General features: G+C 44.4%; 1 protein-coding gene across 1 annotated transcript in view; it reads left to right on the plus strand.

Moving 5' to 3' along the window:
• Nucleotides 1–2: 2 nt before the first annotated feature.
• The window catches only part of LOC129837396 (igLON family member 5-like), a 153,098-nt gene continuing 130,166 nt past the window's right edge, over nt 3–22,934 (plus strand). The window contains exon 1 of the mRNA XM_055903531.1: nt 3–602. Coding sequence (XP_055759506.1) covers nt 542–602 — 61 coding nt within the window. The 5' untranslated portion in view covers nt 3–541. The remainder of the gene's footprint in view (nt 603–22,934) is intronic.

The raw sequence follows: 22,934 nt of genomic DNA on the forward strand, positions 1-22,934 counted from the left end.
GAGCGATGCATTGAGTGCGGGGCGACAAGACGCGTTGCATACCGACAGAGATCGAGGAGAGTAAGCTAATTACGGGACGAATTGTCTACTACAGAACGCACATATTGTATCCATTAGTTTGCAATGTTCTGTCGAATATTTGGCAGAAAACAGTTGAGTATTTACCTTCGTGTTCAGGTGCGCATTTGAGCACATCTTCTCTCCAAACCATTGAAAACAACATTAATTCAGTGTCTGGAATATTTGCGATTATTTTGCACCAAGATTTTGTGTCATTTGGTATTCCCTCTACGTCTACGAAAACATCAACAACCTCTTCTTTGGTTAAGGGGTGGGGGGGTTATCAACGAGAAAAGTCAAGGGAATAGACTCATGTTTTTGTTCAGTCACATGTAAAAGCAGTCGGTTATTGCTGTTGGACATAAATAAAACACACCAGGTAGATCTTTTCACATTTTTCCTGCAAAGGCTCCATAGAAGGGGACTACAACGGTATTCTACTACGAAAACAACATCGAAAAATCTATCGAAACATCAAAACATGAGCTGCCCAGTCTTACGAAACGTGTTCGCTGGTTTGCTCCTTGCACTGCTGTCGAGTGGTAAGTTCTAGTAGGCTACTTTGATTTGATGTTGCCGCTGGATTGGATCCATACATACATCTTCCCCTTCATTCCCACTGGTACGGTGCTGTAGGTGAATACTAATTCCGAGGCTTCGTGATGGGGGTCTACCTGCTTATGAATCATGCGTGTGTGTGTGCTACAATGCACACTCGGTTTTCATTTGCTCACAGTTTGGAGAGAGAGAGAGAGATAGGGAGCGCGCGCGAGGGAGACAGAGGTGTGAGTGGATGAAACAGTGAGTATGAGTTAGCATGTGCTAGGTATAGGCTACAGCCTTTGCGCAGCGCACGGCTCAATCTTCAGCTTGCTTGTAGCCTACGAGTGGTGCATGTTAACACATTTCACTTCAGAATTCGAGACACCCCATTCCCATGCGCGGGCGCGTTCCAATACGTGACATGATTGATATGGTGGTAACCCGTGCACATGACGTTCGTACTATGGCGCTAAACTGCTACATAATTTCCGATGCAGTACAAGCAGTTGAGAAGAGTGTAGCAAAAAAAAAAAAAAAAAAATTCTGCAAGGTTGAGAGATAATAATAGACAGCGAGATAGATCTTGGGGCATTCCAACACGCACAGGGCACTCTGTACAGTGTAGCCTAGGAACCTTCACTACTTTCCCCCCGCCGTGGCTAGTTATTTATCCACCACATTGTCTGTTGCTTTTAACGTTTTCTCACCGGGCAAAGATAATTGCAAGATAATTGCGGTGATCGCATGTACATCCGGAGGATTCATAGGGATTTAAGTATGCTCCATTATTAATTCCACAAAGGATGTAGGCGCGTCAGAAATTGGACAATGGTTTATTCTGTATGTTGTGCAATGTGCACCGCAGAGGAAGGGAAACTTGGGCATCACAAAAGTGCCAAGTCACATGGAGCGCCGGAAGATAAATAGCATTGCAATATAAGTTATTGCCCTAATGCTTTTTCATTTCCTACCGTGACTGATATTATAACCATCTTGCAGATTTGTTTTATCTCAATCCACGCACTGTTGATGATGTTGTAGATTCTCTTATGCCTCCCCCCGCGCTCCTTCCAACATCTGGTGCGCCCCTTGCGCACGTGCATGACGCAAACCACATATTAAATCACACTTTAAACCACACATCACACATGCGTGCCTCGATAACTCTCCCTCATTACCTTTGGGAAATCATGAATGAAATAAATAACCTGGCCTTAATAACAATAATTGATGTGTCAGTGTAATAAGATGCTATAATTGCTCACAGATGCAGGCCGGGCCAGGTAGATTCCTACTCCCATGTTCCTTCCGGTCAGGAGTTGTGGAGTACACAGCTGGTTATGGTGGGATTCGAGTAGGGCCTAGGCTACACCAGGACACAAACACCAAACAGAACAGCATGAAACCATCTGATTATAGCGCCTTATTGGGTTCACAGTACCAATTCACAGCCTGCTAAGGACAGATTACCTTTTTTGAATGGATTGAACTAAAATTGCATTTTACAAACCTACCATATCCACATGTTCGAGCACTAAACTGTAGAGTTGATGAATGAAGCCTAGAGAGGCCATATTCTTGTTTTAAGTGTGTAGCACATTAAAAGCTATAGTTTGCAGTTGACTGAAAATACTGTATATCAGCGTCATCTTTGTTCTGTGTATTACATTGACACTATAGTATGAAGTTGACTGAGAGTATATCATTGCCATCTTTAGAAAACGATGTAGCCAGTTTCCCGGCTGCTGCTACCGCCACACACCCACTCATGTGGAGGCATGCATGAATGATGAGGGAGGAAGGATGGAACACAGCCATTAAAAGCCTGGTCAGCTCCCTGTTAAATCATGCAAGGTGCCTCGAAGATGTGAGCGTGTGTAGCGCTCATTGGAGTGTGTCAGATGGAGTTCCCACTCCCAAATGGACCCTTAGTCCTTATAGTGGTTACATCCCTATGCACTTGTGTAGATCTGCAAGGATTGAATGGGTATAAGCAAAGTATGGAAATGTACTCCTATTGTCACGCCCTGGCCTTAGTATTCTTTACTAAGGTTGTGTTGAGTGTATGTGTCTAGCTGTGTCTATGTTGGTGTAGTTGTCTAGGAGAGTCTATGGTTGCCTGAATGGGTTCCCAATTAGAGACAGCTGATTTCTGTTGTCTCTGATTGGGAGCCATATTTAGGGTAGCCATAGGCTTTCGTTTGATGTGGGTAATTGTCTATGTTATACGTTTGTAGCCTGTATGTGCACTACGTTCATAGCTTCACGGTCGTTTGTTAGTTTTGTATAGTGTTTTGTTTTCGGTTCTCCTTCTTCATAATAAAGAGGAAGATGGCTTATTTTCCTAATGCTGCGTTTTGGTCCGTCAATCCACCACACGATCGTGAAACTACACCAACATAGACACAGCTAGACACATACACTCAACACAAACCCATACACTACACCCAACACCCCCTTTACCATATAACCACCCAAAACCGATAAAACACAAACATCCCCATGTCACACCCTGACCTAACTAAAATAATAAAGAAAACAAAGAATACTAAGGCCAGGGCGTGACACCTATAGCTTGTCAGGGAGCTAGGAAGGGTCAATATTGCTTAGACCTATTACAGTCCTCTCGGATCTACACAAATGCACAGGGTATAAGGGATAGGGGGCGATTTTGGATTGGGCAGATCATTCTCATCTCCGTTGCTATTCGAGTCATTTATAAATCAAGTTTGCACTGCTTGATTGAATCTACATCCATTTAGTCATTGATCAGCACTCCTGTTAGGCTGCTATAATCGTTGGCTACTATGAAGTGTCAATCATCAAGTTGGTTTCTGCTGAGCTGTGCAGTGACGTTCAAAGTTGCAGCTGTTGCATCTCTAAGCACAATGCCTAGTGAGCATTCTGAGGAGCACCAATGTGCTATGGACCTTTCGGCATAATGGCTTTGGCTGTATTGGACTGAGAGATGCTAAGTCATTAGTTTCCATCCTGAGACAGAGTGATAACCAAGGTCGTATTCATTATGGCACACGGTAGCAAAACGTTATGCAGTGGAACATGAAAACAAATGCTTCTTATTGGACAAGTCCAGGTAGTTCCTCTCTGTTTCAGTCTGTTTTCTATCCATTTGGTGCCTAGTGAATTCTATGCGGTCATTGCCCCCATAGCAAAACGTTTTACAATGGAACACAAAAAAATATATATATATGATCTCATTGGACAAGTTCAAGTCGTCGATCCCTTGTTTCAGTCAATTTTCTAATGTTTGGTGCCTAATTAATAGGACCCGGTTCTCCTAAACCTTTCTCGTCTACGTCAGAGATGGCACGCTGGGAGACTTTGCTTCCCACTTATTTTCTCAATGAAAGCTAACTAAGCCTGAGAAAAGAAACTACACGCCCCCACACCAAATGAAACCATTTAGACTCCACAAAGAGGATCGCTGTTGTGACAGACACCTGCAGTAAGTACCTTACTATGAGGTTCATGTTAGCATGTACTTTACTGGTAACGATAAATATGCTGCGGTGCTGCTCAAGATGATATTTCATGGTCTAGGAATAGGAGATGCTAATTTACGACCTCGTGATGTAAGCACGCCAGTAACACAATCTAGCATCTGCACAAAGACATAGCACCTGCTTCTATACAGATTCACATTCTAACACATGCTCTTACACAGTAACACATTCTCTCCAATGACATATCTGTATGCTGAGAGAAATTACCTTAAGTCAAGGTCACATATCAGCATAACCTGACATTTGACCTTTGGTCTTTACCTTGGTAGCAGACCAAGCGCAATCAAAAGTTCTCTAATCCATTTGATGCACTACATAAACCTCTCTCTACTTTTCCACACTACAGTTTTGGATCCCTCTCAGACACGTCATCCTTAACCTTTGAAAATACTCTCCTGTACATCACTGAAGCCATTTTCAAACAACCCAACAGATGCTTCTAGCTACAAACTAATCCAAACTAGCATCCAGAGGACTTAAGGTGGCCATAATGAATCAAAGGGTACAGGTGTGGGAAGTGTTACGGGGCGTATCGGGCGCAGGTAAAACGGGCGGGTCGCTGCGCCGCCCGCGATCCCTCTCGTTACAGCGACATATGTGGGGGGGGGGGGGCAAGTGGGGTCAAGGCGCGTGGCACATCGTGGCACATGTTGATGGCATGGCCCCCCTGTTTGTGTTCGGTCAAATCACCGGCTTTGGCTGGGAGATGAAGAGCTGCAGACGCGTCTGTGTGCCAGCACCAACAGATGCCTCGAGCTCCTAATCTGGAGGGGCCTCTCTTCCCCTCTTTCCTGCCTCCCTCCTCCCTCCTCCTCCCCCGCCTCCCCCACGTTTGAAAGCCACCATTTCTGTGCCGCCGTTGTTCTCCAAGCCTGGCTTGCATATGCTCCTCTTTTTTGGAGCCTGTATTTTTTTTGCCTTTTTCTCAGTTCTTCTTCATCTGTTGCCAGACACCATTGGATGTGAAACTGAGAAGCCCGGGGTTTGAGTCTCACGGAGTTGCTCTTTTGGAGAGAAAAATAGAGACGCTGGATGCTGTGGGAAGTATATATAGCAGTGACCTGACAGAAAACAAGTGGGCTGTGTGATATTTCACATTTTCAATTCGATTTTTATAAGGCCCTTTTTACAGTTGTATCGGGGGTATGTGAGACTGTATACTGGGGTTTGTGCTATGGATGATGTGCACCCACCGTATCACTCATGCTGGATGGAGAATTGATAGATAGCCTTGTGTGGTTTGAACTAAATCAGTAAGTGTTGCTATGGAGAGAGGCACCATGGAGAGAATGGCCCCAAGCGTTTCTGTGGAATCTTCCACTATTCCACCCCTGCCTATTACTGACCTTATCTTGGCTTAAACAGGACTGGCCTTAGAGGCTATTCCATCCAAATCTACGTCCAAATATGTTTCTGTGGGTTTCTTGGATTGTTTTCAACAGGGTGAGGGTGGTGAGATGTGCTGGCCTCTGGAATGGTGCTGTAATGTTAGTGGCTTTCAAGCTGGAACAGTGACATGGGGTCATGGGGTCAAACTCTAGATGGGCACTCTGAGTGTGGAGAGGAGCGAGAGGGGGGAGAGGGGCGATGGTTGATGGCCAGTGCTCTGTCACCTCAATGCCCTTGAGATTTCCTGCGGTGAGTTTTGATAAACACTTCACTGGCCTCCCATATTGGTTCTAGCGAAGCAATTATACATAAGTGTCAGTCCCATAAATAATGATTACAGCCAGGCTTGTTTGTAATTATAATCACAGTTATTATATATGGAGTTCAATGTAATGGACATGAACCAGGATCACTTTCAATGTGGGACAGGTTCTTTTACTGTGTTAAATTACAGTAATACACTGTAATACTTCTCTTCTCTCTCACCCCGCCTCCTTGTCCTATTCCCAGCTCAACCCCGACGGCCAGCGCTGCCCTGTGCATGAATATGTGCATGAGCAATGGGCCCTCAACCTAATAGTAATGAAAAAAAGCCTATGTTTTATTTAATGCAGGAAGAGAAACATAATTCAAGTGGCAGCAGAATGTATGTAGAGGTAGAGAGAAGTGGGAGGCCCATATACTGTACACCCCCCCCCACACACACACACTGAATTATATACACACACACTCAGACACAGCCTTTATAGGGCCACCCACAAGATGAATTTAAACAATTCCCCCAGTGAAGGTGCGAACAGTAAATCAATGAAGCCCATCGGAGCCAGGAGCACCCAGCCTTGAGGGGTAGAGAGGAATATCTATATATTCATACATCTTTGTGCACATGAATAACTTTCATTGATCTCTTATCAATACAGGCATATAGGGAAAATCGAATATGTCTCTGGCACAGGCTAAATCCTCATTCCTCTCTTTCTGGCTCTGAGGCTTTAGCCGGGGCATGTAGATTGAGCTATCTGGAGAGAGAGAGAGACAGAGAGACAGAGAGACAGAGAGACAGAGAGAGGGAGAGATTTTACCCCCCTCTGTCTCTTGTATTTTTGTGTGAGGGCGTTAGCATCGTTGGAAACACAATTCAGATTAGAGCAGCCGCTGCTTCTTTCTCCTGTGGGAGCTGTGAGGGACCCGGGTCCTGCTTCTCTCCCTGTCCTCATTACCAGAGACAAGAAGCTTCGCTGGCAAATCAATGGAAGAGGCTTAGGAAACTAATGCAGCCTGGTCCATGCCTGATGGGACTGTGGGTGTGTGTGTGTGTGTTTGTGGGGGGGGGGGGGGGGGGGGTTGTCTGTGTATATGTGCGTGCATGCAAGCGTGGGTGCATCTTTTTGTCTGTGTGTGTGTGTGTGTGTGTTTGCAAACGTGTGATTGTCTTGTGTTTGGCTGTGTGGAGGAGTGTGTTAATTTGTACAACAACACAGGGGAGACAAACATTAGTTTCCACCCTGCTGCTCTATTGTGGTCTGTTAGAGTACTCTCCATGCACCCGGTTAACCACGGTAATATTTACCACTGGGATATGATACTGCAGAAGCCCTAGAATTACTTTGAGATAACATTGGATTTATCATCTGAATCCATTTTAGTGCAATACTAATAGGGTAACATGGGGTACGATGCTCTCCCCCTTGCAGATTTTTTTGTTATTTAATAAAAAATATATTTTTAAGAAAGGATTATTTGACCAGCTACTGGGTTAAGATGCCCCCATGGGGTCTCACAGAAGTGTCCCTATTTTGCACGTACAGTAAATTCTCTTTCTTCTTTTTTACCTTCTCCTGACACTCCATTATGTACAGTTAAACTAAACTCATTTGAATAAGGCAAGATTGTAAATCCCAGCAGTCTCTAAAATGAAATTCAAGAGCAAATGGTTTTCAATAGTTTGTAATATCTATACATTTTTGGGAATATAAAAGATGAAATATTGATTAAACACACACACACACACACACACACACACACACACACACACACACACACACACACACACACACACACACACACACACACACACACACACACACACACACACACACACACACACAGCTCGAACCAGACTGGTTGCTTGTGGATGGATATGGATGGATAATTCTGGGTGCCTCTTCATAAAACCGTAAAACCAGTCTATGCCTGCCAACCGCCTTTCTTTATTGAATGTGTTTTGGATTCCCATCCTCTCTGGTCAACGGCAAGTTTTTGGACATCCCATGATGTAAGTCCGAAAAGGGCTCAGTGAAGACTGGTAACCCACTCAAAAGGCTGTGGCCTGGGGTTTTGACTTGCTTGTCTCAGTGGCACTTCAGGGTTTTGGGTGGCATAATAAAAGCACAGGACTCTGCCCTGCCCATTGTCAATAGAATTCAGGGCACAATGAAGCACCTCTTTGTCAGATAAATTCTTGTAAACGCTCATCTGAAAAGAAAAAAATTAAAAGGAACAGAAGATGGGCATGTGGGGGGTCCTCCCCCAGATATTTTTTTACATTTTAAAAACATATTTCCTGCAATTCTACACAGTTTCACATTACTTATCATGCCTCTCTTGCAGAGTATTTTGAGGGCTATTTTGAAAAAGAAAAATTAGCTGTTTAATAGCTCATCTCATGTTATTCTTTACATTTTGCCATGAGGATGAGAGAAAATTTGGCCGTTTTAGAGCTAATTTCCTGCTACTCTACATGTTCCCATGAGGCTGAGAGAGAACGTTGCACTTTTAAACTGTTCAGTGAAAATCTCACTTTTAAAAGTTCATATTATGTTAACTCATACTCAAATAATGTTGTTGACTCGTCTACTTGTATTTTGTGGCCAAAGCATACATTGGAGAGAAAAAAACACTTCAAAAAGCCAACCTCTAACTTGTATCTCAAACAGACTTAATATTAATATTAATATTTCCTCATAGAGGATGAGCTGGCCAATCAGCGGTGTACTCGCGTTAATATTTTCAATGACTGGTATAAGCCCAGACCATTCTGTTGTTGGGGTATGCCCACACCATTCCAACACAGAAAATATGCTTTTTAACATACTTAATTACTATGTTTTGGGATGGAAACTATTTTACTCATATTGTAATTAATTATAGGTCAGATTTAATAGAAATCTGGTAACACTGGACAGTTACTTTAAAGGTAGACTTTGGGCAAAATGCAAAAATAACATCTTTAAACTGTATAAATGACCAATGCACCATTATACCTGGTAATGTAATGCTTAAAAAATGGATGAATGAGATATTTGGCTACAGCAATGCAATTTCTTTCTGCTCTCTACAGCTTCCGTCCAAAAACAAATCTTGTGAAATTACATACACACATATTGGAGGAGTTACTGGTTAGCAACAAGTGGCTAGCTTAGCTAATGAAGTAGCTACGTCAGTCACGACATGCATGACAAGAATGACACATCGATGAATCACCAAAGGCTCACCATTGCTGTTTGAAAATTGAGAAAGAGGAGGAGTTGGACCGTTTTCGTACCCAAAGTCAACCGTAATTACCTGCAATTCTACACATGTTGCCATTGCTTATGACATCTTCATATTGTATCTGGGGGGCCCCTGAACTCGACCCCCCCCCCCCCCAAAAAAAAGACAAATATTAGTATTTTTTTTATTTTAAAGACATTTTGGAGGGTGACGAATCTACCTGTTCTGAATTTTGGGGGGACACATGTCCTTATATCCCCTGTGGCAATTTTGTCTATGCAATGTATCCGGAGGTGGGAAACTACTGTAGCTGTCCTCCGGCTACACCATAGTGCTACCCTAGAGGGTGTTGTTGAGGCTACTGTAGACTTTCATTGCACACCAGTGTGTCTTAATCAGTTCTTTGGTGAGATGTGAATATATTTAGTACAGTTTTACAAAAAAATATAACTTTTTAATGTTTCACCATTTTTATTTTTATGAAATTAACTTAGTAGGATGGTCCTCCCCTTTCCTCCTCTGAGGAGCCTCCACTGTTCCACTTTAACAACATCTTATCCTGCTTTCAGAAATACTATCTGTTAAGCACTCAGCTTGTCAGAAGCTGTTTTCATGCTACAGCATAGTCTTATCCCTCGCACATCCTTACACCTCCTGTGTTGTTTGACAGTGCAACTACAGGCTGCAACTAATGCTAAAACATCCTGCTGTAACAAATACTGTCTGTCAAGTGCTCAACTTGTCAGAAGTTGTTTTTAGCCCACACACATCACCGGCAACTCTAGTGTTGTTTACAACTATGGGCCGGGATGCAATGAATGCTAAATCACGGTGTCATGTTGTGGTTTTAGTCCCTCCACTGCCTCTCCTGGTCTATCAGGGCTGGAGGTTTTTGGGTCGGAGGAGGGAAGGTAGGTGGGAGAGAGGAATGGATGGAGAAAGGGAGGGAGGGAAATAAATAAAGCAGAGAAAAACAGATCAATAAAAATTTCAGCAGCTGGCTCGTACACTCCTCCTCTAGCCAAAAGATGGAGAATGAGATTGAGGGAGAGAGAGAGAAAGACAGAGGGATTGAGGGAATGGGAAAACTGTGTGGGAGAGAGGGAACCAGATAGAGGGAGTGGGAGAGAGAGTGCCAGACGTACATAGACAGTGAGAGAGAAGGGTGAATAGCGACACGGGGAGTCAGCCGTTGAGACTGAGAGAAACATGTTGCTGAGATATCATCAACTGATATGTTCCATTCATTGCCCTCCTGCCGCTCATTTCATAGTGATTAAAGACACAGGCCGAGGTATTATACACTATATATACAAAAGTATGTGGACACGCTTTCAAATGATTGGATTCGGCTATTTGAGCCACACCGATTGCTGATGCGTGTAAAATCGAGCACACAGCCATATAATCTCCATAGACTAACATTGGCAGTAGAATGGCCTTACTGAAGAGCTCAGGGACTTTCAACGTGGCACCGTCATAGGGTTAGGGTTTCCAACAAGTCAGTTCGTCAAATGTCTCGGCTGCTAGAGCTGACCTGGTCAACTGTAAGTGCTGTTATTGTGAAGTGGAACTGTCTAGGAGCAACAATGGCTCAGCCCCGAAGTGGTAGGGCACACAAACACAGAGAATGGGACCTCCGAGTGATGAAGCGTGTAGGGTGTAAAAATCGTCTGTCCTCGGTTGCAACACCCACTACTGAGATCCAAACTGTTTCTGGAAGCAATGTCAGCACAAGAACGGATCGTCAGGAGCTTCATGAAGTGGGTTTCCATGGCCGAGCAGCCACACACGAGTCTAAGATTGCCATGTGAAATGCCAAGTGTCGGCTGGAGTGGTGTAAAGCTTGCCGCCATTGGACTCTGGAGCAGTGAAAATGCGTTCTCTGGAGTGATGAATCACGCTTCACCATCTGGCAGTCCGACGGACGAATCTGGGTATGGCGGATACCAGGAGAACACTACCTGCCCCAATACATAGTGCCAACTGTCAAGTTTGGTGAAGGAGGAATAATTGTCTGAGGCTGTTTTTCACGGTTTGGGCTCGGCCCCTTCTTTCCAGTTAAGGGAAATCTGAACGCTACAGCATATAATGACATTCTAGACGATTCTGTGCTTCCAACATTGTGGCAACATTTTGGGGAAGGCCCTTTCCTGTTTCAGCATGACAATGGCCACGTGCACAAAGCAAGGTCCATACAGAAATGGTTTGTCGAGATCGGTGTGGAAGAACTTGACTGGCCTGCACAGAGCCCTGACCTCAACCCCATCGCACACCTTTGGGATGAATTGAAACGCCAACTGCAAGCCAGGCCTAATTGCCCAACATCAGTGCCCAACTTCACTAATGCTCTTGTGGCTGAATGGAAGCAAGTCCCCGCAGCAATGTTCCAACATCTAGTAGAAAGCCTTCCCAGAAGAGTGTAGGCTGTTATAGCACCAAACGGTTGACCAAATCCATGTTAATGCCCATGCTTTTGGAATGAGATGTTCTACTATGTACTGTTTAATTCAAAGGGAGTGAGTGGGAGGTAGGGGGAAGGAGCGAGAGAGATAGAGGGTATATGAAAGTGGACAGGCCGGAGAGAATAAGAGTTATGAAAATATGATTGAAGAAGGGTGCATAGAGAGAGGGAGCGGGAGAAAGAGAGACAGATGGCAAGAGGGAGGAAAGAGGGAGGAGGAGAAGGCTGGACGCAAAAAGCCGCAACAGGCAGTGATCGAGATGGATTGATTTGCGGGACAGACGATTAGATTAAATAGTAAATGGAAGTTTTAATCCCTGCCAATAAAAAAAGATTTTCGGCGAGTGGGCGTTGTGAAACTGTTTCAGGGTCAGTTGCTGTGTGATATTGCAGTGGCAAGGATTTGGCGCTAATGTGATATTCTACTCATTAGGGATTCGTTCCAGGGAGGCACATACCTCAAATAATTCTAATAAGATGCTCTTACAGTCCGGGTGCCACTGCACACTGCATAACAATAAGTGGTTAGGAGCTTGGTGAGACGCCAATGGCCAAATAAGGCCACCACATACCCTGTGAAATATCCCTTTTTAAATTACCTGTGTATAGGAAATAGTGTGTTGTGTCAGTGTGTTAGCAGTGTGGCTGTGGGACTCGTACCATTTCGGGAAACAATAGAATTGGTAAGGCAATTCCGCCTGATGCCCAGTGGTAGGCGGTGGTGGCACAGTGCAATCCCCCCTACTTACCATCGCTGTCCCACTTCTCTGCCATCATGAAGAGAATCACAGCAATTTTGTTGTCATTTAGGGCTGGCACGTGGTCGGCTGTTCCAGCTGTGAAGGTGGCAGTGGGATTTTCTGCTAATAAAGAGTCCATGTTAGCAGCACGCATCTGACAGTAAAGACTCAGTTAGGCAGGATTTTCACCGCAAATTTCACTGTGACAGCTCCCTAATGACACTTACAGGAGCTGTTTTACACCGGTATGAAACGATTCCTCTCCCTCTATTACCAGTGGGTATTTCATTAATAGGTATGAAAAAATCTCGGCATGTGTCTGATCTGATATTCCCATATCCCGACACTAATTCATTTGGAATGAGATGATGGGGAGAAATAAATTATTTATTGTTTTGTGATATTTCCCATAATTTGGTTTAAAGTGAGATTGCACTGAGTGATATTTCCCATAATTTGGTTTAAAGTAAGATTGCACTGAGTGATTTGTGTGGCAATAGTCCTGTAATTGGGTTAAAATGGAGATTGGGCCAGGTTATTGTGTGGTGATATTTCTAACTAATTGGATGTGGTGTTAGATACCACAGTAGCTAAACGTCTGTGTTGTCTTGCCAGTTCAGTAATGCACGTTAGAGTGAGATTCCATTAGTGTATTGTGTGGTGGGGAGGACAGAGGAGGGGTATTCTACCAGGATGTTGTGAATTGCCGCATGCAGAGAATTCCAATCACACATTCTAGTCTTTTGACAGTATTGCCTTGTAGGGTCCTGGTTGTTTTGAAAATGTCAGCCTCGATCCAAAGAAGATGCCTTAGTCTGTGTGTGAGGAAAATCCCCTAATTATAGAATAAGCCATAGCTAGCCTATATAGCACATATAGCTTCTGATTGCTCTTCATTAGTTAAACTGTGTATATGCATAATTGATAAATGAGGCTTACAATTCCTAAGATTTACAGTACATTCCAGAAATAAAGGAATTCATAAGTAATGCAGTTATTTCAACATGCAAATTATAACTTCATTCGGAGCGTAACACGTTCTCCCCGAGCTTATTTGACATCCATGAATTATAGATGCAGTATAGATTGAGGCATATTCTAATACCCTAACACAATAAAGAACGTTTATTTTCCCTGAAGTCTGATGATCTGCTTCTCAGCAAACCTGGGTTAAATGATCTATTTTTTTAATAATCTGTTTGATATCTGTGTTTGATTGACCTTGCCTTTTTCAATAGAACCAATAAAACTGTCCCAAAACTTCAAACCCGCCCATTTAACACTCCGGGCTGGCTAAAACAAACGGAAAAAACAATAATTATGAACATTTCAAATAGTATTCCAATCCAAGTCTGCTTCGCTGTGAAATCACAGTGTCAGAGCGACATGACATCACACTATTTCACAGAGCACTGGCTGTATCGACGCAACCTTTGTATGGTCAGCAGACCCCCGATTCCCATTAAAAATAATGAAGGTGTCGGAAAAGGGCAATTAGCTGCCTAATGTCAGGCAACAGTACTCTAATACGAGATAGTTTTGCTGACAAGTCAATATCTGCTCCAAAAAAACATTATCCACGGTAAGAGACTGATTCGTTGGGGAAAGTTTTTCTTTACTGTTGAGAACCTCACATTAGGCCCAGCCTAGAGGGAACTAGGTGAAATGAATGCAGAACTTACAGCTAAATATGATACAGTGCTTTAATAAAGACAAATTCAAGACTTCTGAAGACCCAGACTAGTGAAGATGCAAAGAGATCTGTATCTATAGAATATGCAAGATGAACAGTACTGTTAACCAGCAGTGTAAAAAAAAAAAAAACACTGTGTGTATTACTTATGATGTTCATATACACCCACAGGTGTAACATGATGCATCTGTGAATGTTCTTTTCACTTTGACAGCTGAGATCAAAATTGATCTGTATACCAGACAGAGCCTCTTAAACCAGACAAGACAAATGTGACTACAGTTCAGGTGTTTCCTCAATCAGCCAGACTGGATTGATCTTCTCTGGAATCAGTCATGATCTAGTCGCATCGACAGAAAGATGCCCTTAAGATTTCTGTAAAGAAAGAAAAAACAAGATGGTGGTTCACTGATTTGGGAGGGAAAAGGTTTCAGCCTAGTATTGTTGTTTCAGTAATGTTTCAGCTCACCAAGCGTTTATGGGGTAAAACTTGGAAGGGATTCAGTTAGTGCCATTGATTTTGTCATAATTACATTTTTACAAGTCCTGGTTGGTGTGGTGGGATTAGTTTGAGGGTTTATCATGGTGTGTGAGTACACTTGCCTGTGGGTTCAATTAATACAGACGGTTATTTCAGTCGGACTTTATCGATAATACGTTATTAAACGCTGTAAGACGTTTCAGATTAGATGTAAAGGATTTAATATAGTTTCCACTACCTTCCATTAATTCCTTCTTCATACTGTTATCACTCTCCACTAATATGTTTCTCATTTGCATCCATGCCAATGTCAGTGTTATATTATCTCAGTTTTTGCACAATATAACACTTGAGTGAATTCCATGTTCCATGTGTAGGCTGCTTGGTAAGTAAGTAGCATTGCGTTGGTGTAGAACACTGTTTTGCTATTCCTGTGGTGTTCTGCGTCATTGTGTGGAGAACCTTCAGCCTCTGTGAGAGCCCAGTCACTGAACCTACCACCTCTTGCAGTAGCATTCTACCATCTGTTTGCCTTTTTCCTGGGCAGACCTGGGTCCATTGGGACATACTGTGCCTTGCAAAAGTATTCTCCCCCTTGGCGTTTTTCCTATTTTGTTGAATTACAACCTGTAATTTAAATGGTTTTTTATTTGGATTTCATGTAATGGACATACACAAAATAGTCCAAATTGGTGAAGTGAAATCGAAAAAACTACTTGTTTAAAAAAATATATCTATTTTTTTTAAGCGTAAAAGTGGTGCATGCATATGTATTCACCCCCTTTGCTATGAAGCCCTTAAATAAGATCTGGTGCAACCAATTACCTTCAGAAGTCACATAACTGGGTAAATAAAGTCTACTAGTGTGCAATCTAAGTGTCACATGATCTGTCACACGATCTCAGTATATGTACACCTGTTCTGAAAGCCCCCAGAGTCTGCAAAAGCACTACTAGCAAGTGGCACTATGAAGACCAAGGAGCTCTCCAAACAGGTCAGGGACAAAGTTGTGGAGAAGTACAGATCAGGGTTGGGTTATAAAAAAATCTGAAACTTTGAAAATCCCACAGAGCACCATTAAATCCATTATTAAAAAATGAAAAGAATATGGCAACACAACAAACCTGCCAAGAGAGGGCCGCGCACCAAAACTCACAGACCAGGAAAGGAGGGCATTAATCAGAGAGGCAACAAAGAGACTAAAGATAACCCTGAAGGAGCTGCAAAGCTCCACAGCGGAGATTGGAGTATCTGTCCATAAGACCACTTTAATCCGTACACTCTACAGAGCTGGGCTTTACAGAAAGAGTGGCCAGAAAAAATAAGCAAACATGTTTGGTGTTCGCCAAAAGGCATGTGGGAGACTCCCCAAACATATGGAGAAGGTACTCTGGTCAGATGAACCAAAAATTGAGATTTTTGGCCATCAAGGAAAACACATGTCTGGTGCAAACCCAACACCTCTCATCACTCCGAGAACACCATCCCCACAGTGAAGCATGGTAATGGCAGCATCATGCTGTGGGGATGTTTTTCATCGGCATGGACCAGGAATCTGATCAGACTTAAAGGAATGATGGATGGCACTAAATACAGGGAAATTCTTGAGGGAAACCTGTTTCAGTGTTCCAGAGATGTGAGACTGGGATGGAGGTTCACTTTCCAGCCGGACAACGACCCAAAGCATACTGCTAAAGCAACACTCGACTGGTTTAAGAGGAAACATTTAAATGTCTTGAAATGGCCTAGTCAAAGCCCAGACCTCAATCCAATTGGGAATCTGTGGAATGACTTAAAGATTGCTGTACACCAGCGGAACCCATCCAACTTGAAGGAGCTGGAGCAGTTTTGCCTTGAAGAATGGGCAAAAATCCCAGTGGCTAGATGTGCAAAGCTTATAGAGACATATCCCAAGAGACTTGCAGCTGTAATTGTTGCAAAAGGTGGCTCTACAAAGTATTGACTTTGGGGGGGTGAAAAGTTCTGCATGCTCAAGTTTTCTGTTTTTTTTAATCATATTTGTTTCACAATAAAAAATATTTTGTATCTTCAAAGTGGTAGGTATGTTATGTAAATCAAATGATACAAACCCCCCCCCAATATCCATTTCAATTCCAGGTTGTAAGGCAACAAATTAGGGAAAATGCCAAAGGGGGGGGGGGGGGGGTGAATATTTTCACAAGCCACTGTACGCTAGTGCTGGGCTACGGTCCTATGCGCGTGATCCCGCACCTCTAGCCCAGTCGCCCACCCCACCCTCCCCTCACCGCTAGACCCTCACACACCATAATAAGAGCCCTCTACCACCTTTGCGGTGCCGCTTCACAGCAAGGTTAATGGGAATGCCACAAATATTAATAGCACCATTATTACCCCACCAGTCCACCCCTGTTTGAATATGATAGTTTGTAAGAGAGCTTCTTAAAGGGCTGTGACTACAGTAGCAGTTTGTGCTCACTAATGGTCTTCAGGATGGCACTGGCCCTTTGCCCTTCACATACCCACCAGCCAGCCAGCCAGCCAGCCACACACACACACACACACACACACACACACACACACACACACACACACACACACACACACACACACACACACACACACACACACACACACACACACACACACACACACACACACACACACACACAAAAAAGCCGGGTGTCAAACACACCTGTCAAGGTCAAGCAAGGGCTGTCTGTAGCTAACAGCAGATTGCTAACGATAAAGCATCAGCCCCTGAAGGCCAGCCGGCGGCACTACAGCTCAGAGAATGAAGTAAAGTCTCTGACCTCCTGGCTAATTAGTGACGATACATCTGGATGTGAGAGAGAGTGGGAGCTAGGCTCTTATTGGCTCTGATTGCTGGCCCTCCTCAAATTCCAAACAAATCCAACTGGAGAAACGGGTGTTATGCCAGCATCTGAGTCATCACCGGGTCAAATTAAAACTTCCATTTGATCTGTTTCTAGGTTTTTTCAGCGTGTTATTTGTTACTGAATAAGAAACCACATCAACTGGATTTGAATAATCCAAGCCTGTCTTAGTCAACTGTGGCTGTGTTCATCAAGCGTCTCAGAGTCGGAGTGCTGATCTAGAACCAGGTCCCCCTTGTCCATACAGTGTAATGTTATTCATTTTGATCAAAAAGACAACTAATCCTAGATCAGTACCCCCACTCTGAGATGCTTTATGAATACAGGCCCTGCTGTATAAAACTAGGGACCTGAGTTGGCCTCTGTGTTGGCTGAAACCGGACTATCTATCTGTCCAACAGATGCACTAACCACGAAATGGACCCTCCTTCCTCTCCTCTCTCCTCTCTCCACCTCCTACCGTCCTCTCTCCCCCCTACGCCTTAGCCCATATCACACAGACAGCCACTGCTAAAAGATTCATGCATGTGGATTTTAGGTCTTTAAAGAATGAGCTTGAGCAAGGCTTGCTTTTCTCTCTCCCTCAAAATGAAATCCAATATTCAAGAAATTGATATTTCTCTCTCTCTCTCCCTCTCTCTCTCCCTCTCTCTCTCTCTCTCTCTCTCTCTCTCTCTCTCTCTCTCTCTCTCTCTCTCTCTCTCTCTCTCTCTCTCTCTCTCTCATTCTCATTCTCATTCTCATTTGCCTATGTGTTTAGTCTCTGTTTGCCTCGCCTTGTTAGGCCAGCGAGGGTTAATGGTCTCCTAAAGGCATGTTCCATGCCAGGACAGTTAATTAGGAGGAGGTGATTGACGCCTGCCTGTGTAAAGTAAAGCATGGGGAGTAAAGGGTGGGGGTATCTGCACTCCTGAGGCTTATGTATAGAGGTCACACTAATCAAAGCTTTGTTTAAACAACTGCCCACGATGTAGAGTAGTGGTTGGAGCCGCTGTATTACCGCATAATCAAGTTAAGAATAACAATCTTATCCGTGTATACCCTCCAGACATACTTGTGATGCACAAAGACTGTGCACGCTAGATCGTGAAAATGTTTTGTAGGACCTACTACTGATAGTTCTAGTAAGCTAACAATACAACCTGTGTTATCATCACCCTCATCATCTTTCTCAAACTGTTATTACCGGTGCTAATTCCTGGTAACACATTCAGCTCTGTTCTGCGGTGTTGTGCTGGGGTACGGCTTGAGTCGTGGTGTTCTTTGCCACAATTACATACTCCAGTGAAGCAGACGAGGTAATCCCCTTCCCCACTGTCTCTGATTGTGTTTTATTGCACTCGTTTTTCATTTGGCCCCATCCCCCTCTCTGCTATCTGTTCAGTCATCTCAACGCTTGGGAGAGAGATCCTCAAGTTCTCTCTCTCTTTCTCTTTCTCTATCTCTATCTCTATCTCTATCTCTATCTCTATCTCTATCTCTCTCTCTCTCTCTCTCTCTCTCTCTCTCTCTCTCTCTCTCTCTCTCTCTCTCTCTCTCTCTCTCTCTCTCTCTCTCTCTCTCTCTCTCTCTCTCTCTCTCTCTCTCTCTCTCTCTCTCTCTGGGTGAACGCTGATTGCGGAGTGGACTGCACCACATGGACTCCATATCAAGCTAGTATATCAAAATACAGCAAATGACTTCTTGTTTGCTATATGTGGCTACAGTGTCCATTTGTGTGTATGTGTTTATGTTGGCTCGTGATCGTAGGTGCATGTGTGTGGCATGTGTGTGTGTATGACAGGACAGGATTGATTGCCTGTGTGAGGCGTGTGTGTACCCTTAGGTAGCAGGGGGAGGTGGGGTGAAAATGTCAACGCAGGAGCAGGAGAACCTTTATGACAGGACAATGCAGTTTCTCCTAGGTTCAGATCTAGGATCAGCTTCCCCATTGTCTAATCCTAACCTTAACCACAGTGGGGAATATGCAAAACTGACTCAAGATCAGCGTCACACCGAGTCACAGCAGGGAACAGCCAATGAGCAGTCCCGGGGGGCTTCATTAGAGAGACACACACACACACACACACAACCCCACACCACAATCTCTCTCAATGTCATCTGCACCTCGGAGCCGGCTGCCAGTACGAGTCTGGAGGAATAAAATCATCACGCCCACACAGCCAAAGGAAGAAGAACAACAAAGTTAGCGCTATTAACAAGTGTTTTCTAATTGGCTGTGAGTGCTGACAGACAGCCAAGGAGCGGCGTGCAAGACGAGGAGCTTTTCTATAAATAAAATCCAACAGACTGGCTATGCCCCACAGTGCAGTGAGAGAAAGAGAGAGAGAGCGAGTGATGAACATACACACACACCCATGCATGCACACACGCACACACACATACACGCATATACGCACACATGATAGACAGATACAAACAAGTTCATAAATCAGAAGCTGAATAAATCGCAAGATCTTGGGGAGAGAGGATTATTATTTGTTTTGCCTCATTCTTTCCTTCCTTTTGCTTGATCTTTCCCCAGCCTAAATGGGAAAAGAGAAACTGAATAAAAAAATGCTTTTGATATCTCTTCCTCGCCGCACAATAAATACAATTGTCACAATCTGTCAACTGGCTGACTCCCTCCCTCCCTCCCGTCATCCCCCCACTCTCCAGATTGGAATCTGGAAACCCATTTTCTTTGTTCCTCTGCTCACCAAGCCCAGGCCATGTCAGGTAGTCTTTACACGTCCCCCACTAACTTCTTCCCTCTTTCCCATCCCTTTCCCATCTCTCTCTCTCTCTCTCCCTCTCTCCCTCTCTCCCTCTCTCCCTCTCTCCCTCTCTCCCTCTCTCCCTCTCTCCCTCTCTCCCTCTCTCCCTCTCTCCCTCTCTCCCTCTCTCCCTCTCTCCCTCTCTCCCTCTCTCCCTCTCTCCCTCTCTCCCTCTCTCTCTCTCTCTCTCTCTCTCTCTCTCTCTCTCTCTCTCTCTCTCTCTCTCTCTCTCTCTCTCTCTCTCTCTCTCTCTCTCTCTCTCTCTCTCTCTCTCTCTCTCCATCTTTATCCCCTTGCCGTCTGCTGCGGACTCTGTGGAGAATTTGCCCAAATTACCTGTCATACTGGCAGCTACTTGTAAATAAGCCCGGAAAGTGTCTCGATCTCCTCCTTCCTTCCCTCCCTCACTCTCCCTTCTCTCTCTCCACCTTCTTCTTTTCAATCCCTCATGTCTCCCCCTCTCTCCCTCCTCTCCCTCTGCTGCTTGTTTCTATCCCTCCCTCCATCCCTCTCTTCTTTTCTCCCCTAACAGCACGACTAACTGGGACGCCCAGGAAGTCTTTGCATTTTTTTCTTTGGGAGAAAATGAGTTTGTGCTGGCTCCACGGGAGATGTTTCAGGCAGGGAAACAGACCATTGACTACCTGTCATTTAGCCCTGCGGCATTAGAGAATTAGAAATGTATTTGGTCTGGTGCTCTGCAGCTCCTAACAGCTGGGGGAGGATGAATACAATGGAAGTAGTATGGGTGTATGAACCAGGATTTATTTATACACTAGCTAAGTATGTCTGTGGATGACATGAGTAGGCGAGTAGCTATTTGTACTGGGATCTAGACATGTGTGTACTGTAGCAGTGTGTGTGTGTGTGTGTGTGTGTGTGTGTGTGTGTGTGTGTGTGTGTGTGTGTGTGTGTGTGTGTGTGTGTGTGTGTGTGTGTGTGTGTGTGTGTGTGTGTGTGTGTGTGTGTGTGTGTGTGTGTGTGTGTGTCTGCGTGTCTGCGTGTGTCTGTGTGTGTGTGTGTGTGTGTGTGTGTGTGTGTGTCTGTGTATTCTGCCAGGTTTCTCATTGTGGGCGGGAGGTGTCTGTGGCAGGTCAGGGCCACACTCTTAGTTCAATTTCTAGTTTGGAAGGTGTAATCATTTCTTTCCCGGGGGTTACAGCTACAAGGGCTGTGATTTGGAGTGAGGGAGGCAAGTGGATGAGAAACCTTAAGAAAGAGAGAGAGAGAGAGAGAGAAGACTCTTAGCTAAACCCTGTCCTGTTAACACTGTAAGCGTCCAGAGTCCGCCCAGCGACGACCCAGCCATCCTGTAAGATTTAACAAGTCTCCCCTTCCACCGCCCCCCTCCCCGTCCAAATCATAAGGCAGTAGAGATGTGTCATCTTGATAAATGAGGAAGAGGTCTAGGTTATTTCTGGCCTTTTTAAGGAGCCTTTGGGGAACAAACACTTCCTAATTCAAGGACGCCACATTTAAAATGTGACCCACTTCATTCTTCAAAGGCCCTCTCTCTCCGTCCATCGCCTTCCTCGTCAGACTGATTTTAGGAGGACCGTCTGGGCTGAGCTGAAGCTGAAAACAACTGCCTTCGGCCAACAAACACCAGGCCTCATGGGTTCAAATACTATTTGTAATCTCTCAAATACTTGGAGTGCTAGGTGGGCGGAGTTTGCAGCAATTGGAACTTATCTATTTGTCAAATCCGAACAGACAAGTTTAATCAAGCACAGCCAAAATATTTGAAATTATTTCAAATAATATTGAAACCCAGGTTTGGCAGACAAACTTCTGTGAATCCTCCACCTTTCCACAATTGGAAACTCTGGACAATTTTTAACTCTAAATGTTCAAGTTCAATTATCCTATCACTTAGATTTCACACTGTGCCAAGTCTTTGTGGTCAGAGTACCTACATTTCTTCATCTTTACACTCTGCCTGATGGGCTAAGTGTGGGTACTGCGAGGGGGAGAAGTGCTGAAGGTTTGCGGAGATGATAGCACCTGTTAGCCAAAGCGAGCTCAATCATGGCAAGTCACGGATCAGCTCCCTGCATGATAGCCGTCGGCGGAGTGCAGAAAGGAAGGTATAAGGTAAGGTATGCACAGATGAGCTAGCTAACGCTAGGAGAGGTGGCACTACAGTAGGAAATGGCACGGTGTGTTGCTTCCTAATTGAAGTTAGCGCTAGCCTGCGGCGTCGGTAGCATGTGGCGAGAGAGGAGGAAAAAGAGAGGGAGCAAGAAAAAAACAGGTGGAAGCAAGGGAAAAGAATAGTAACCTGGGGCATTTTATGTGGGTGCGTGTCCTTGTGGGTGTGATGTATAAGCTTTCACAAATTCACACTCCCTCACCTCCACACTCGCATGTAATGTAGAGTCAAATTGAGGCAGTTTGTGTGTGTGTGGGTGGGTGATGTGTGAAATTTCACACACACGTACACACTCTCCCTCACCTACACACCGTCTCTCACATATGTATAGTAGTCGGGATAGCATTGCTCTATAAGAAGACAAACAGTCTAAATATTCTAGCCCTTAGCAGCTGCATTAGCATACCTGTTGGTGGCAGCTAGGTACCTCGGGGCCTTTACCATGTGTGTACTGCAGCTCCTTTTATCCTCTCACTTTGCCCCCGAACACACATATAAACACACAGAGACAGACATGCACACAGTTTGCCCACTGGACCGTTTCTTACATGTGCAGCTTTGCTTAGGATTTAAAAGTCAAGGCAGCACTGGATTTAAAAGGCAACATGGGGTTGGAGGGATGCTGTCCATCCTTCAAAACACACACACACACACACACACACACACACACACACACACACACACACACACACACACACACACACACACACACACACACACACACACACACACACACACACACACACACACACACACACACACAC

The sequence above is a fragment of the Salvelinus fontinalis genome, chromosome 38 (assembly GCF_029448725.1).
Source record: "Salvelinus fontinalis isolate EN_2023a chromosome 38, ASM2944872v1, whole genome shotgun sequence".
Classification (NCBI taxonomy): Eukaryota; Metazoa; Chordata; class Actinopteri; order Salmoniformes; family Salmonidae; genus Salvelinus; species Salvelinus fontinalis.